This window comes from Hypanus sabinus, chromosome 25 (assembly GCF_030144855.1).
Source record: "Hypanus sabinus isolate sHypSab1 chromosome 25, sHypSab1.hap1, whole genome shotgun sequence".
NCBI classification, from domain to species: Eukaryota; Metazoa; Chordata; class Chondrichthyes; order Myliobatiformes; family Dasyatidae; genus Hypanus; species Hypanus sabinus.
This window is the reverse complement of record NC_082730.1, coordinates 17,054,098-17,070,074: the sequence shown is the minus strand read 5'-3', so window position 1 is coordinate 17,070,074 and position 15,977 is coordinate 17,054,098. Positions and strand designations below refer to the sequence as shown.

At 44.5% G+C, this 15,977-nt stretch overlaps 1 protein-coding gene across 28 annotated transcripts in view; it reads left to right on the top strand.

Moving 5' to 3' along the window:
* plekha6 (pleckstrin homology domain containing, family A member 6) overlaps positions 1-15,977 on the top strand; it is a 347,966-nt gene that overhangs the window by 278,420 nt on the left and 53,569 nt on the right. For 22 of the 28 annotated variants that reach the window (XM_059950203.1, XM_059950184.1, XM_059950180.1 and 19 more), the window contains 3 exons: positions 8,386-8,561; positions 9,849-10,313; positions 13,820-14,300. In XM_059950203.1, coding sequence (XP_059806186.1) covers positions 8,386-8,561; positions 9,849-10,313; positions 13,820-14,300 — 1,122 coding nt within the window. Of the gene's footprint in view, positions 1-631; positions 3,975-7,958; positions 8,268-8,385; positions 8,562-9,848; positions 10,314-13,819; positions 14,301-15,977 lie in introns of those variants that run through there. The other 6 variants (XM_059950187.1, XM_059950178.1, XM_059950207.1 and 3 more) reach the window with 4 other exon arrangements.

Below are 15,977 nucleotides of genomic sequence, written 5' to 3'. Positions count from 1 at the left end.
AGACAGTGGTGAGAATTGAACCTGGGTTGCTCGTACTGTAAAGTGTTGTGCTAACTATTATGCTAATATTGGACTCTCCCCATCATTTCCCCTCACAATGGCTCTTCGGCTTATTTTAAACATTTGTCCCTGTATCTTTAAAAGAAACCTCTCTATAAGCCCCAAGAATCCCCCTGTTAAAACATGGAGGTTTAGCGTGCCGTTTATTTGTCAATGTATGGGAGAGATCTAGACCTCCAGAAATACTTAATATACAATCATTAGTCTATCTGTGTGGCCACTGATCAGGGAAATGGAATGCACGCCAGACCTTTGCACTTTGAGTCACTGTAGATATAGAGCAAGGAATGTTGTGAAACAAAGTGGGCCGTGGAGATTTGAAACAAAAAATAGGCAATGTGAGCTGATGTCAAAACACCAATCAAATCTCGTGACTATAAATGCCTCTAACAATTTATTTATCTTAACCCTACAATCCTGTAATCCACACCATGTGTGTTCAACTGTATCGGAATCCTTTAGTTTAGATTGCAGCCTGTAATTGGCTCCTGGGCATTCATTAACCTACATATTAAGACCTTGGATTAGATTCCAGGCTTTAACATGTTCTTTGTTATCTATTACTCTATATGAAGCACTCTGATCCTCTTGACTAGATTCTAAATTACGGTGCAAATGCATTATTCTTTAAGTGACTTAGTGTTGATAAAACATTCTGTGGATTATACATGAGCTTGTGGAAATTATTGCCTCAGCACATGAACATTTGATTGATGCCTTCCTCAGATTTCTTACCTCACATCTCAGTCCTTCCACCCTTGAGGGACAGACAGACATGGGTCAGCCTCTGCAAGAGTAGGGAGGAAGAGTAAGGCATTTCCGCAGAGCCACCATATTCTCAGTGATGTGGAGAAGAAAAGGGTTTCCATGTATTTTTTTTAAGATTTGTGAGTCTGTACACTTCTGTCAAGCGTGTAATTTTGAAACCTATTCAAAAGTGTCTCTCCTCTTCCTAAAAATATCTTGGGGGTTGGGTTATACCGCCTCGTAAAGGCTCTTGGCTCACTATGTTGTGCCGACCCTATCACCTGATCCAAGATCAATCTAATCCTTCCCTCCCACATAGTGCTCCATCTCTTCTTTCATTCCTGTGCCTATCTAAGGGTCCCTAATGTACCTGCCTCTGCCACTACTCCAGATAGCATGTTCCACGCATCCACCATTGTCTGTGTAAAAAAAACAACCCTGCCCCTGACATCCCTCACTATATTTTCCTCCTGATACCTTGAAGTTCTAGCCCACATATTAGCCATTTCCATCCCAGGGAACCTCTTTCGAATCACCTCTCATCATTCCTACTTTCTGAAGTGAAAAGTCCTAACTTGCTCAGCCTATCCTCGTAAGCCATCCAGACAGCACCTAGGTAGGTAAAGCTTCTACATCAATCCTATAATGCCGAGGTACAATTGGTCGCTATCCAGTTGAATGTAGGAATATATTCACGAGGCTGAGTTACCCTCGTACATCCATGATGCAAATACACAGAGGCTGTCACGGATGGGCAGACATCTTATCATTTCCCCAGTTTTTCTTCAAACTAATTTTTCAATTTAGCTCAATCCTTTGATATATCAAAGCCCAATATGCTGTGGTTTAAAGTTAAGCATTTTCATCTACACTTGCCTACCTACTGTCTGTACAAGTAGTTGAACCATAACATGGACTATACAGATAGACACAAACACACTGTAATCCTGGGTGACAATGATATGCTGTCTGTCTATTGTGTGTGTGTGTCTGTCTGTCTGTAGCTCTGCGTTTGTGTGGTGTTTGTGTCAGAGGTGTTTTGTTTTCCCCGTTTGTGAGGAGACTCTGTCTGTGTACTGTGTGGCAAAGTTGTTTTGCAAGAATGTGGCCACAATCTTGTTGCATGAAGGAGATCTGCAAAATGGTCTCCTGAACTGTGGTGAAGATGGAATTGGTCACACAGGTGAGGTGAAGGGATTCAAACCTAAAATGTTAAATGTGCAGGATCTGCACAGTAGAAATACAAACCCATCCATATCCGGGAGAGGTCAAGGGTGAAGACCCTTCCTTTCATAGGTCCAGACACTGAACTACCATCTGAGCTCCTACTTGCGAAAGCTTACCATCTCACTTCGTTTTTGAGAGGTAAAGCATAATCTTCAATCATGAAGAAATTACTGTTTTGGGGGAACCTGAATGATAACCTGAAGAATTCAAATGAGTTGTGATCTAACCCAAGGGTTAACCGTGAGCAAACAAAGAGTCACTGAAACAGTTCCTTTGGCCCATCTAGTCCGTTCTGAACCATTATTCTGCCTAGTCCCATTGACCTGCACCTAGATGATTAAGCTTCCAGACCCCTACTGTCCACGTATATCCAGATTTCACGTAAGTGCCAACTTAGTCTCTCGAACAACATGCTTATTCTCCGTAGCCCCCTTAAAACCAGTGACTAGGTGGGCTCTCAGAGGTGAGAGAGGATGATAGGTGGGAAGTAGTGATTCTCCTAAACTGATAATTCATAGTTTTATATTTGAGTCAGACAGAAGTAGCAAGATTGGAGCAATTGGGTTCACATCTGTGTGCTTTTGGCCAACTTAAGGCTCCTGGATGCTTCTCTTGTGACACCTCAACAATCATTCAGGGATTTGGTATCTCCCAGTAGTTGGAATAGAATTAGTCCAAGCATGGATTTGACGTGAACCTAGTGCACTGTCTGCAATTAATCGACCCCCAGCCATCTGTTTCTAAAGACAGCATCAAAAGATTTCTTAGCACCCAAATGAACCAGGCCCCTGTCATAGGTGTGACTGTAGAAAAGCTCTCCAGTGGCTGGAAACGCTGTTTGTGCTCTGGAAGGTGTGTCTGGTCTCTGAGTGAGAGATGACTGTTTGCTTCAAAGGCTTAGCAAAGTTCGTGCCCAATCTTCCTTCTCACCAGTTCCATCTCTCCAGCCTCACCAGTTCCATCCCCTCACCACCAGTGCCCCACCCTCCATTTTTTATTTGGACCTTCTCCAAGCCATTGGTTATGAGAGGAAGACACGTTTCTGGTACAGTGTGTTTGGTGTGTGACATCAAGTGTTCAGAACCGTACAGAAGAATTCACTTGGGCAGACGATTGTTTCATGGGATTCAAGAGTGAATGGGTAATTCATAACAGTGGCATTGTATTATCAGTCCCCAATAACTCACGGTACCAGCTGTGTGCCAAGTGCATTTTACTTCTGAAATAAATACCCACAGACTTTGAACCAATCACTCATGCTTCTGGATGTCCTTAGGATATTTTACATGGTTTGCTTTCATTTTATTTAAAATCACCTCTCCACCCCAGCAAACACTCACTCATCTTGGCTTTACATGAATCACCTGTAATGCAGAGTTCCAAACAAAAACTGACAGGCTTGTCAACACTCAAGGACTTTAAAATTAATCTGCAGCACAATGCAGCAGGCCATAGCCAAATTCTAATCCATTAACCCAAATCCTCAGTTTGGTCGTAGAATGAATGAGGATAAATCGCAGTTTGAAGTGGTTGGAGATGAGATGTCATGTGATGAAGCCTCCAGGAAAATGCCCAATCAGAGCCAATAACCCTGGTTTCCTAGCAACCAGTCTTCAGAGATGAAAGCTCTCAGCCTGGTATCAGCTGGTGATGGGGAATGTGGTGGTAAAAGGGAGAAAATAACCTTTATAATAAAAATAGCTCGTCATTTTTTCAAAACATATTATCTATTAACTAAATTATCCCCTGAGTACTAAAAAGCTTGGGGATAACAATGAAACATTGCTCCAGTCTTGTCTAGCCTGTCACTGTGGTAATTCTTGACGCTAAGCTCTGGTGGTTGACCTAATGTTTTATCTTTTCCCGTTCCGGATGAGGACCCCCTGCACCAGAAGTGTCTGCATTGATGCTGTCTTGAATTTCTACAAGAGTTCAGCTAGGTACAGTTTACTGTTCTTTCAATAAACTGGGGTGAAAACAAATTGACATAACTCTCAATTCATGAGAAAACACAGACACCGTCCTCCAAAGCCAGCAGAAGGTAGCCTTGCGCAGCATTCCGGAAGCGAAACAGACAATGCTGGTGATACTCAGCAAATCGAGCAGCATCTGAAGAGAGAGAAAAACAATGTTAATGTTGCAGAGTCTAAAACTGTAGATCAGGGGTACTCAATCTTTTTTATGCCATGGGCCAATATCATTAGCAAGGTCTCCATGGACCTCAGGTTTTAACCCCTGCAGTAGATGTCTAATGTCCTGCTGATATGTTTTCAGTAAATTTCAGGCCAAAGTGAACCCTGTGTCCTTCACAATCTTCTGAATTAACTATTAGGCACCCAAGTTCATTGGAATGTCTCTGAATCCAATTGCCAGCCACCACTTGTCTCAACACTATTTTAGAGCCTCCAGACCAGGGGTTCCCAACTTTTTTTTATACCGTGGACCAATACCATTAAGTAAGAGGTCCATGGTCCCCAGGTTGGGAATCCCTGCTCTAGACCATAGGACTGATACTTGAATAAAACGATCTTCATAAGAATCACTGATATTATATTTCTATTGGCTTTTGTTGCAGTCCTGGGTAACTGGTGATCCATCTCCAGCCTGTTCTGTTTAGACCTCAACTGGAACAGATTTATATCGCACCCTTAACAAAGAAAGAAGTCCCAGCAGTCTTCATGGAGTGTTACTAAAGACCATTTGACTTGAGCCCCATAAAGCAATTCAAGCAGATAACTTGGACATAGAAAATTCCAGAACCTGTAGGCTTTGACAATTGAAAGGGTGGCATCTAATAGTGGGAGGGGCAAATTTGGAAATGAAGGCAGAAAATGCACAGGATATGGAACAGATCAAGTAGCGTCATGGGAGAGGCACCAAATTAATTTTACTGGTGTGTGGCACTGCATCAGAACTGCTTTAGCATAAACTCCTCTGTGTCTCCTGTATATTTATTTCCAATTTCCAGTGTGAACAGGTATTTTTTTACTTTTGAATTAAATTCAGGGACAGTTTGGTTAGAAATGGAGGAGAAAGAATAACTTAGAATGAAATGGAGCTGAAGAGAATTAGAGAGAAGGAAGAATGAGGCCACCAATTGAATTGCAAGGGAGGGCAAGGTGCCGCTTAACCTGCCACCAAAGTGGGTCAGCGAGTGAGGGCTGCCATTTCACACGAGGGATGATAGTGAGCATGTGCCCAGGGGTAGCTGCACACAAACCGCTGGAAGAACTCAGTGGGTTAGGTATAAAGGGCAAGAGCCAGTTCTCATTTCAAGTCGAGTCCCTTCATCTGGGCTGAAAGGTAGCGGGGAGACGGCCAGTAAATAAGGATGGATGGAAGGGGTGGAGCAAGAGCTTGCAGGTGATAGGTGAGTTGTTTTTATTTATTTATATATTTATTTGGAGGTATAGCGTGGAACAGGGACTTTGGCCCTTCGAGCTGTGCTTAACCCTTGGTTTAACCCTAGCCTAATCATGGATCACTTTATAATGACCAATTGATTTACTAACTGCTAGGTCTTTGATCTGTGGGAGGAAACCCGAGCACCCAGAGAAAACCATACATTCCATGGAAAGTGTGTGCAAATTTCTGATAGAGGATGCTGGGATTGAACTCTGAATTCCAACACCCCAAGTTGTGATAGTGTTGTGCTAACCACTACGCTATCATGGTTGGGTGACTGGCAGATGGGGTTGGGGAGAGTGGGACAAGAAGCTGGGAAGTGACAGGTGGAAGTGACGAATGCCCAAAGATGATAGAGTCAGATGGCAAAGGTAGGTGGAGCAGGGAATAAAGAGAAGAAGGTGGGGAGGGCCGAGGGGAAACAATAGGAGAAGCCTATGGATGATTGGCAGATGGAAAGGGAGTAGTATGTGGGTGATGAAATGATGGAGAATAAAGAGTCTGGGTGATGGGCAGATAGAGAGGGAGGAATTTGTTAGTGATGGGCATATGGAGAGGGAGGAGTCTGCAGGTGATAAGCGGGTGCAGAGGGAGGAGTCTCTGGGTGATGGGCAAATGGGAGAGGGAGGACTCTGCAGGTGATGGGCAGATGGAGAGGGCAGAGTCTGTGGATGATGGGCATTTGGAAAGGGTGGAGTCTGCGCGATAGGCAGATGAAGAGAGAGGAGTCTGGCTGATGGGCAGATGCAGAGGGAGGAGTCTGTGGATGATGAGCTGCTGAAGAGGAAAGAGGTTGTTAGAGATGGGCATTTGGAGAGGGGGGAGTTTGAGTGATGGGTAGATGGAGAGGGGGGAGTCTGTGGCTGATGGGTGGATGCAGAGGGAGGAGTCTCTGGGTGAAAGGCAGATGGCGAGGATGGACAGTGAGCCCAGGGATAGACTGGGCTAGTTTCAACTCAGAGGAATCTGTTCAACTCCAACTCTAGCCTCTCAGTGCTCATCAGGTTTGTCTGCTGCATAATCAGCAGCCAATCCCTTCAGCCATCAGCATCAAAACTTTTGGAATATCTTCCTTAAATCTCTCTACTTCCGTTCCTTTGACTGACCAAGTTCTTTGTGACTTGTGTATCTCACTTATGCAACCAGGTGTCTGATCTGGTTTGTTACTTCCATGTGTTTAGTGATGTTAAGGGTGCTATATAAATTTAAGTTTCAGTTGTTGTACAGTGGTGGTCTTGAGTATGCGATACTTCCAATGATCAAGTTCAAGATTGTGACCGGGCTCCTTTATACCCACAGCAGCTTGCTGCTGCAGAAATATTTCGCTTGCAGACGCCTGACATCTGTCTCTTTCCCAGGTTCTGCCTCAGAGGAGGCGGCACTGCAAGTCCTGGTGGCCTGGAGACACTTGACTGAAAGTTCTTTGGGTAATATGTCACAAACTCGCAGGTCTTGGAATCTCTGTAAATTCTGGTTCCTTGTCCAAACCTTGCCTGATTTTATGAAGAAAAAGCCTGGAAAATAAGTCCCCCGATTTCACAAACTACCCAAGACGTGTTCTTGAAGAATACAGATGTCTGAAGCCGCCCTTCAGTTAACTGATGCATTTCAAAGCTGCATTTAATTTGCGTTTCAAACCAGCTGGCTTCATGCTTCAAGAAATGAGAGACTTTCTGCATTTCTTAACCTCTTGCATCCATTCATTTCACATTTTCATAGATGCATTATTTTTCAACATTTAATAATTGACTTCATATTTTAGAAATAGCAGTGCTATTGTCTGATGTCATGGAGAGGTCACAGTGCAGAATTAAAAATTATGAATGCAAGAAATGTCTCTAGACTGAGCAACCTGGAATTCTGCTGCTGCTCATTATCCAGCGATACCTGCTGGAACTGTTCAGGGGACATGGTGCCTCCTGTGGTCAGGCAGACCCCCACTGACCAAAATTAGTTATTCCAGCTGGGTTCTGGAGAATAGATTTCTGAAATTGCTGTGGCTTGCTGCCATGCGGCAATTAGGAAAGGGGAGAAATTGGAAAGAAGAAATATCCATATTAAAGAGACTGACTTTGACTATGTATCAGTATACAAAAGGAACCTCCCTTTCCAGATAGTGAGGGAGAAGTGCTGGGTAAAAATAGCATCTTATTCCCCTCTGAGGCACTGAGGTAAGAGATCATTGAACTTGTAAGAATTATGTGCATGGCTTGACCTTAAATGTAGCTCCAGAGGTGGTGCTTAACAGAACAACAACTGGAATCACTGGTAACACACACACTCACACAAAACGCTGGAGGAACTCTGCAGGCCAGACAGCATCTATGGAAAAGAGTACAGTTGACGTTTCAGGCCGAAACCCTTCGTCAGGATGTTGCCTGGCCTGCTGAGTTCCTCCAGCGTTTTGTGTGTGTTCCTCGGAGTTCCAACATATACAGATCTTCTCTTGTTTGTGATTGGCATCACTGGTAGGTTTCTTAATGACATGCTGAAGGAGTCCTCTTTCTTTATAACATCAGGAGCCGGCTGATCTGAAGGAGGAAGCCAAAGGTGACACCTCCTTGAGAGGTACTGAAACAAGATGTTGCCCAAAGCCGGCAGAGGTTGGGTCCGTGACTACAAGTGTAAGGTCACCATCGTGAGTCACAGTTAGGCCACATGGTTGTTTGGCTATTGGAAATGGGCCCCAAGTTTGCCAACCTCCTCCCTTTTGCCAGATCTAAGGCGGCAGTGCCCAGTAAGGATGCCAATGTGTGAACCACACGATTTTGGAGTTGATGCCATTATCCATCTGAAGGAAGAACAGCCCAAGAGTGCATATGGAAATGGTGCCTTGTCTCCTAGCTGTGATTCTTTCCTGTTTAAACTTTATTTTTGGAGCAGCCTTATGATCTGACCATGTCATAATACTTCTCCCCTCTCTCTCTCTCTCTCTCCCCCTTACAGCTGACTATAAACAGGCAGGTGAAAAATATTCACAGTAATGACCATTGCATTAATTATCAGGCTGAGCACACAGGTATTCGGACCTACTACTTGAGTGCGGAGAATAAGGCAGAGATGGAAGACTGGATCAACGCAATGAATGAAGCAGCAAGCATACAGACTGTGTCCTTGACCAGGTGATGTATACCTCAGAGCCACAAACAACGAAATAGCTGTCCAGTGGTATAGCGGCAGCCGCACTGCACTATGAGGCAAGAGGTCCTGGGTTTGGATCTGGCCAGCTCCTTGCACACTTCCCATCCGTGCTGGGTTGAGTGTTGAGCTAGCAACCCGGCCTTGTAAAAAAAAACAGGCAAGAGGTAAAGGAACGGGCAAGATATCCGCCCAATGCGGAGAGGAACAACAACAAGCAATGAACCCCTGACTGGGTCCAATCACTTCTATCATTGTTGAGAAATATGTACTGCCTTGCTTTTCTCTGTTTATTCAGGCGCAATTTCACAACAGATAAATCAACCACGAGCAACACATAAACTGCTGGAGGAGCTCACCAGGTCAGGCAGCGGCCATCAGGGAATACAAACAGTTGATATTTTTGGATGAGAACCCTCATCAGCACATGATGAAGTGTCTTGGTTCATAATGTTGACAGTTTATTCCCTTCCATTCAAGTTCAAGTTCATGGTTAATTGTCATTCAATCATACAGGAGCAGTGCCAAACAATACTACCCTTTGTCCATAAAAGTTGCAGCAGTCTGCAGTCGAACACAAACTAGCTTGTCTCCTGCTGCGTGAACAATTGGGGGTTGGGGGGGGCCAGCACCAACTCCAGCTTGGATGCCGCAACAACCTGCCTCTGGTGGAGTGCACCGACTCCCGCACCTCTAACCTGGGCACCACAAATGGCGACACCACAGCTTGAGGCCTAGTCGTCACGAGGACCGAGGCCATGCAGCTTCCCCCCCCCCCCCCCCCCGCAGTAAATTAGTGAATCGGACTTGCAGCGCTCCACGTTAACAACGTCCCAACAGGGTCTTGCGATCACTAGAAAAGCGACTACGGTGATTGCTCGCTGTTAGACTGCACACGGCCTTTGTGAGCCGACTCCCCTGATGCCTCTCTGATGCTGACAGCATTGCGATCTGCACCAGCTCCTTTTGTTTTGCCGCCAAATAGTAATTTGCTGATGGGATAGAATTGCAGCACTTTAACTTCTTAATGTCCAACAGGGACTTGCGATAGTAAAAAAAAACACCTTTAGAAAGCACAATAACACCTCTGTTGACCCTGTAGAAGCTGCTGTGATCAAACGCGTTGCCATCTTACTGGCAGTCCCTGCCTTCTTACTGGAAGTAAAGATGCAGAGTTTCTCCAGCATTTTATGTGTTGCTCTGGATTTCCAGCATTTGCAGAAACTCCTGAGTTCATGCACTAATTTGCTTTTTTTATTCCTTCTGCTCAGCAGGACTGGGTTGAATTTTGAGACACAGCCTTCCTCAGAATCGAACCACACAAGTAATCATAAGCGATTAATCAAACCTGACCAGGAAAAGTTTAGCAGTGAAGCAGATGGGTTTGACAGAACAAACAACAGGAAGAGCGACAGGAACGATTCCAGCAAGGAGCTGGTGGCCAAGGTTAACGGCCTGTCAGGACAGGACGCTCCTTCCGACCCCAACAGCCCTGCTCCGGAGCTGAGAACTCACCCAGGCTTCGAGAGGCCCATTCAGGTCAATGGGCACCACTGGCAGCAGGGCTCCCCTGGGGAGAGCTACCCGCCACAGGAGGGGGGAAATGTCGTGCACAGACGGGGCTTCGTTCCCCGTACCAACACTGAGAAAATGGCACAGCGCCAGTCCTCACTATCTCAGCTGCAGCAGTGGGTTAACATGCGCAGGTCTGCGTTAACGACGGATGAACTGAGGAGGTGAGAAGCCAGACCCTGAAGTGCTGTCCTGTCTGCAGTGGGTGGTTTGTGTCCTGCCAAAAGAGGGGGAGGAAGACTGACCTGGTTGCAATGGCTAAGGTGTGATATGAGCATATTAAAAGTGGAAGTATTTAAACTTTTACATTGTTGTAAGTGGCTAAGTCACCAGGCCTGCTTGAACATAAATTTACAGGACATCCCTCCATAACAAATAAGTTTTGTTTTCATTGTTGTCTCTGTGGGAATGCTTCATTTGAATTTCTAAGCCACAATAAAAGCTGTTGTAGCATTGCAACAGTCACTCTTTTGGCCCATTAGTCCAGAGCCAGAGATTTTAGTCCAAGTCTCACCATGACAGCTGGAGGATTTTGGGTTCCTTCAGTCAATTTTGCCCATGAGATGGAAAATAGTGCAAAAAATCCACCAATATTGTGACCACACCTCATTCAATACTATAATGAATAACATTTAAAGCACATAAAGCTAATAAGAAAGAATAATAACTAAAACTGGATGGAGAGAGGAAACTAGTTCTGTCTATTGTAGGGGAAAAAAGGTGTGTGTGTGTATTGGGGTTTTGTTTTTAACAGTACTATAGGAGCTCATTCAACTGCAGGAAGCAGATAACGATTAGCTTTAGTTGTCACATGTTCATCAAAACATACACTGAAATATGTTTGCATCAAATCAAATCAGCATGGATTGTGGTGGGCAGCCTGCAAGCATCGCCATGCTTCCGTCACCAACATAGCATTCCCGCAGCCCAGTAAACCCAACCCCGGGATCTTTGGAACGTGGGAGAAACTGGAGCAGTCATGGGGATTGTGTACAAACTCCTGTGAGAGAGCCATGGAATTGAACCCCAATCTTAAAGCTACTGCTATAAAGCAATTGCGCTGCCTCAACTCATTGGAAGTGTCAACGTATAACTTGTCTGTTCCCTGCAATATCTAATTTATGCACTTCGCTTTGTTTATCTATCTTTGTTTATGTAGTTATTGTATGTTGTCTGGTCTGGAGAAACAAAGTCTCATTTGACGGTATACATGTATGTAGTTAAATGACACCAAACTTGACTTGAAATGTCTACCATAGGTTCAGGGACAGCCTATATGTAACTTACAAATTATATCCTGCTGCCATACAGGACTTTGGTTCTATGCTCAGAGGAGGACACTGCAGCAACTTTTCAACTGGGGAACAACCCAATATAGGATGAGCAGTCAGCATGGGTCTCTTGCAGCTGCTCAAACCCACCGGGCCAGTCTCTCTGCTCTTCATTATTATCTCAGTCAGAACGCTTTGCTTGAATTCTTCCAGCCACACAGTGAAAAGTACAGTCGCATGTTCCTTTGCTAGGCTAGCAGTCATTCATTTGCACCATTGATCCTGAGATTTGAGTTCGGATCCCACTGTGACAGCTGGAGAATTTAGATTCAGCTTATTAAAGTAACTGTGCCTTTCAAAAAGAAGTAAGCTGGTCTCAGTAACCTGCTGGATTATCATAAGGCCATCTGGTTCACTAATGACCTTCATGGAAGGAAAGCTGATGTCCTTGCCCTGTCTGATACACGACTGCAGATCCATTACTATGATTGAGTCTTAAGTTCTCGGTATTATTTATTTATTCTTATTATATTTTTCTGTATTTTCACAGTTTGTCTTCTTTTGTACATTGGTTGTATGTCAGTCTTTGTTCATGTGTTGTTTTTCATTGATTCTGTTGTACTTCATTGTTCTAAAGTGAATGCCAGGGTGGTATATCAGCTTACTTATTGCCTGTTATGCCAGTGGTGTTTAGGGCAGCAGTGAAAGTCTTCCATCTGTGGTGGTGGTCAGGGCTTCCTTCATCGTGTCAGCACCTTCCTCTCGGTTTTCACTACTGTCAGTCAAGCAAGTACCAGGAGGAGACTCAGGAATACCGTCACACTCAGATGTAGAAGGGTTCTCCGTTGCTGTTTTACCAGTCAGGGTGGTTAGCCCTGAGCTGAATCATCGAACCTGGAGGACCACTCTTAGTCTGGCCTCTACCCTTTGACCTGTTTGGCAAGTGTGATCCTACAAAGAGCCAAAGTATAAAGCCTTGACTCCAGCCAACATAGCTTTCGGGGTCATCAAGGCACACAAGCCTCCAAATTCATGATGGTTGTGGTCCTCTTGGAGGAGGGTAGTACCCTGGTGACATATAAGTACTTAGATAATAAATTTACTTTGAACTTTAGTATAGGGGTAATTGGGGGGTAAAATTGTGAGTGATGTCCCTGGCCATAATCAAATAAAAAATGAATTTATTTTAATTATTTCATGCAGGGAGTATGATTCAACAAACACCATCTGGTGACTTTGTTACAATTGTATATAAGAATGTTTCAGGTGTTAGAAATTTAAAGAAGTTTTGTAAGAGCCTGAACTTGTTTCAGTAGCTTTGTCTGATCAAAGTCATGTTTTTTAGTCAAATACACAAGTAAATGTATGGACTGATATAATGAAAAATTTCCTTGCAGTGGTGTCGCAGGCAGAGAGCTTCATTTAGGGCGGCACGGTCACGTAGTGGTCAGCTGAACACTTTACAGTAGCAGCAACCAGGGTTCTATTCCCACCACTGTCTGTAAAGAGTTTGTCCGTTCTTCTCGTGACGGCGGGGGTTTCCCCGGGTGCTCCGGTTCCTTCCCACGGTCCAAAGATGTACAGGTTAGCATAATACCTGTTAGTAGGTGTATTGGTCATTCTAAATTGTCCTGTGAATATGCTTGGGTTAAATTGAGGGCTGTTGGGCAGTGTGGCTCGAAGGACCGCTCAAAAATTTTTCTCATATAAAATAACAGTGATTGCTTCTTCGCTTTAGGACATTTCGGCTTACAAACGGTTTCATAGGAACCCTCTACCTTCAGATAGGGGAAACCTGTAAAAGCAACCAAACAATATCGATCCAGCTGTCTTCTAAAAGTTGATATCGTACCTTCCTTCACCAATTCCTCAGGCAGCTTATTTCACATACATTCCAGATGTTATGCATCTGGAATGAGCTGCCAGAGAAGTTGGTTGAGGAAAGTGCAATATCAACCTTTCGAAGACAGTTGGGTGGCTATATTGATACGAAATGTTTATATGATGCTATCTGCTTGTGATAATGCTGCAAGCAGGTATTTTATTACACCGTTGCATCAGTGTGGTTGTGTATATGACAATGAACACGACTCTGATTTTGACTTCAGAGCAAGATTCCCCCAAGCTTTTTTATCTGCCATGGACCAATACTGTTGACCCCGGGTTGGGAACCCTAGCTTTAGAGACTAAACACTGAAATTGGGACTAACTTGGATGGGTGTTGTTGTCAGCTTAGACTTGTTGGGCTGAAGGACCAGTTTCTATGCTGTATGACTTTATACTGCCGAAGTCACTGAGTTCTTCCAGCAGATTGTCAGTCACTACAGTTCCCAGCATCTGCGGTCTCTCTTGTCTCCAAGCCAGCGTGATATCCTCCTGACTGTTTCCCTTCTCTTCAGCTCGCAGGTGTACCAGACTCCAACAAGAGAAGTGCCAGAGTACTACAATCTACTCTCGCCCTATTACCAGGAAGAGTACCCCCAGTTCATAGCTCCTGGTGGGCGTCCGGACAGCATTTGCTCTGTATCCTCATACAACAGGATGACAGCCCGATGGTCCATCAACGAGCAGCAGCCCTCGTATCCGATGAGGGACTGGCAGGGGCGCCAGGCATACAGTGGGCAGGGCTCGCCTGTCTGGCACGGGGTGCAGCAACCTTACTCTCCTGAGGTCGACGGCGTTGCTGGCACCCTGCGGAGGCTGTCCTTCCAGCCCCGCTCACGTTCCGTGCCACGCTCGCCGTCCCAGGGGCCTCTGGTCGTCAACCATATCTACTCTCCGGTGAGGTCTCCCAGCAGCAGGTTCGAGAGAGTGCCGCCACAAAGGGACGAAGGTCTCGGAGACCCCGGTTACACGCTGCGCCGTTCCCGCAGTGCCAAGGTAACATGGCGACTTGATACCTTATTGGTGACATCTTCAGCGTTGGGTTGACAGATTAATTGCTTACTGTAATGTGACCCCCGATGTGGAGAATCTGTGGGAGATAAATTCTGATAGGAAGATTACAAGAAGGGCGATGTGGTTATGGGGGAAAATGCATGAATGTTAGTCAGAATCTGTTTATCATCACTGATGTACTGTACTGTGCAAAAGTCTTAGACACCTTAGATTTTTTTACATGGTTTTGGATGGTATGACCTCCTCAGAGCCCTGAGCTCAATGTTATCAAGGCTGTTTGAGATTACCCAGAGAGGCAGAAGCTAACAAAACAGCCAAATCTGCGGAAGAACTGTGGCATGTTCTCCTAGATGCTTGGAACAACCTGCCAGCCAATTTTCTTATAAAACTGCACGACAGCGTACCCAAGAGATTAGATGCAGTTTTAAAGGCAAGGGATAGTCATGCCAAATATTGATTTGATTTAGCTTTTTACTGTTTACTGCTTTACAAAACATTTTTTTGGCATTTAGGAACTTACCATTTCATTTCTTTTGTAAGCATCTTCACTTTTCAGAATGTTTTTACATCTGCACAGTACTGTATGTCACGGAATTTGTTTAGTGCGTTACATAAAGACTAAGGAGGGGATGAAGCTGTTTTTAAAATGTTGAACGTGGCTCTTCAAATTCCTACACATCATCCCTGATGATAGTAATGAGTAGAGAAAAATGTGAGCAGTATAATCGAGGCTCGGAGAATAAATTCCGGTTTGCTTTGGGAAGGTCAGTGATAGGAGAGCAACAGTGATTGAGGGAAAGGTTACAGGGAAGGTGGGCTGCTTTGATTTGAAATAATTCAATGGTTTAACCATTAAAAAACAAAGGGTTTGTTTCACAAAGCCGACCTGCTTGACTTAATAATACCTTTATATTATTTATTTCCCAAGAGCAGCCAGCTATCAATTAATCTCATAGCTTCTGGAAAGGAACACAAAATTTCAACACAGCCTTGTGTTTGTTCTGGAATATTCAATTTTATAAATAAATCTGCATTAAACAATTTTCAGAAATTTCAGAAAAATCCTTCTAGCAGGGTTAAGTAATTTTCCCAAATTATTGATTGCTTGCACATGTGGTGACTAAAACTGAGCTACTTGGAAACTAATTGGAAAACATTCACTTAGCAAGTCTTCAGGAAAATCTCTCTCTCCTGACACAAAGTTTTGTACGTTACTTATTTGGAGATAGTGTGCGGGACAGGCCCTTCCAGCCTAACCAGCTCCACTGCCTAGCAACCCACCTATTTAAACCTAGCCTAATCACGGGACAATTTACAATGACCAATTAACCACTAACTGGCACATCTTTGGAACGTGGGAGGAAACCGGAGCACCTGGAGGAAACCCATGCACTCACGGGAAGGACGTGAGTACAGACTTCTTACAGATGGCGTCAGAATTGAACTCCCAACTCCAATGTCCTGAACACGAGGAAATCTGCAGATGCTAGAAATCCAAGCAACACGCACAAAATGCTGGTGGAACGCTGCAGGTCAGGCAACACCAATAGGAAGAAGTACAGTCGACGTCTTGGGCCGTCACCCTTTGTCAGATAATTTCACAGAATTACATGTTTATAATGATAGCTTACCCCATTTTGGGTGGCGAGGTGGAGATAT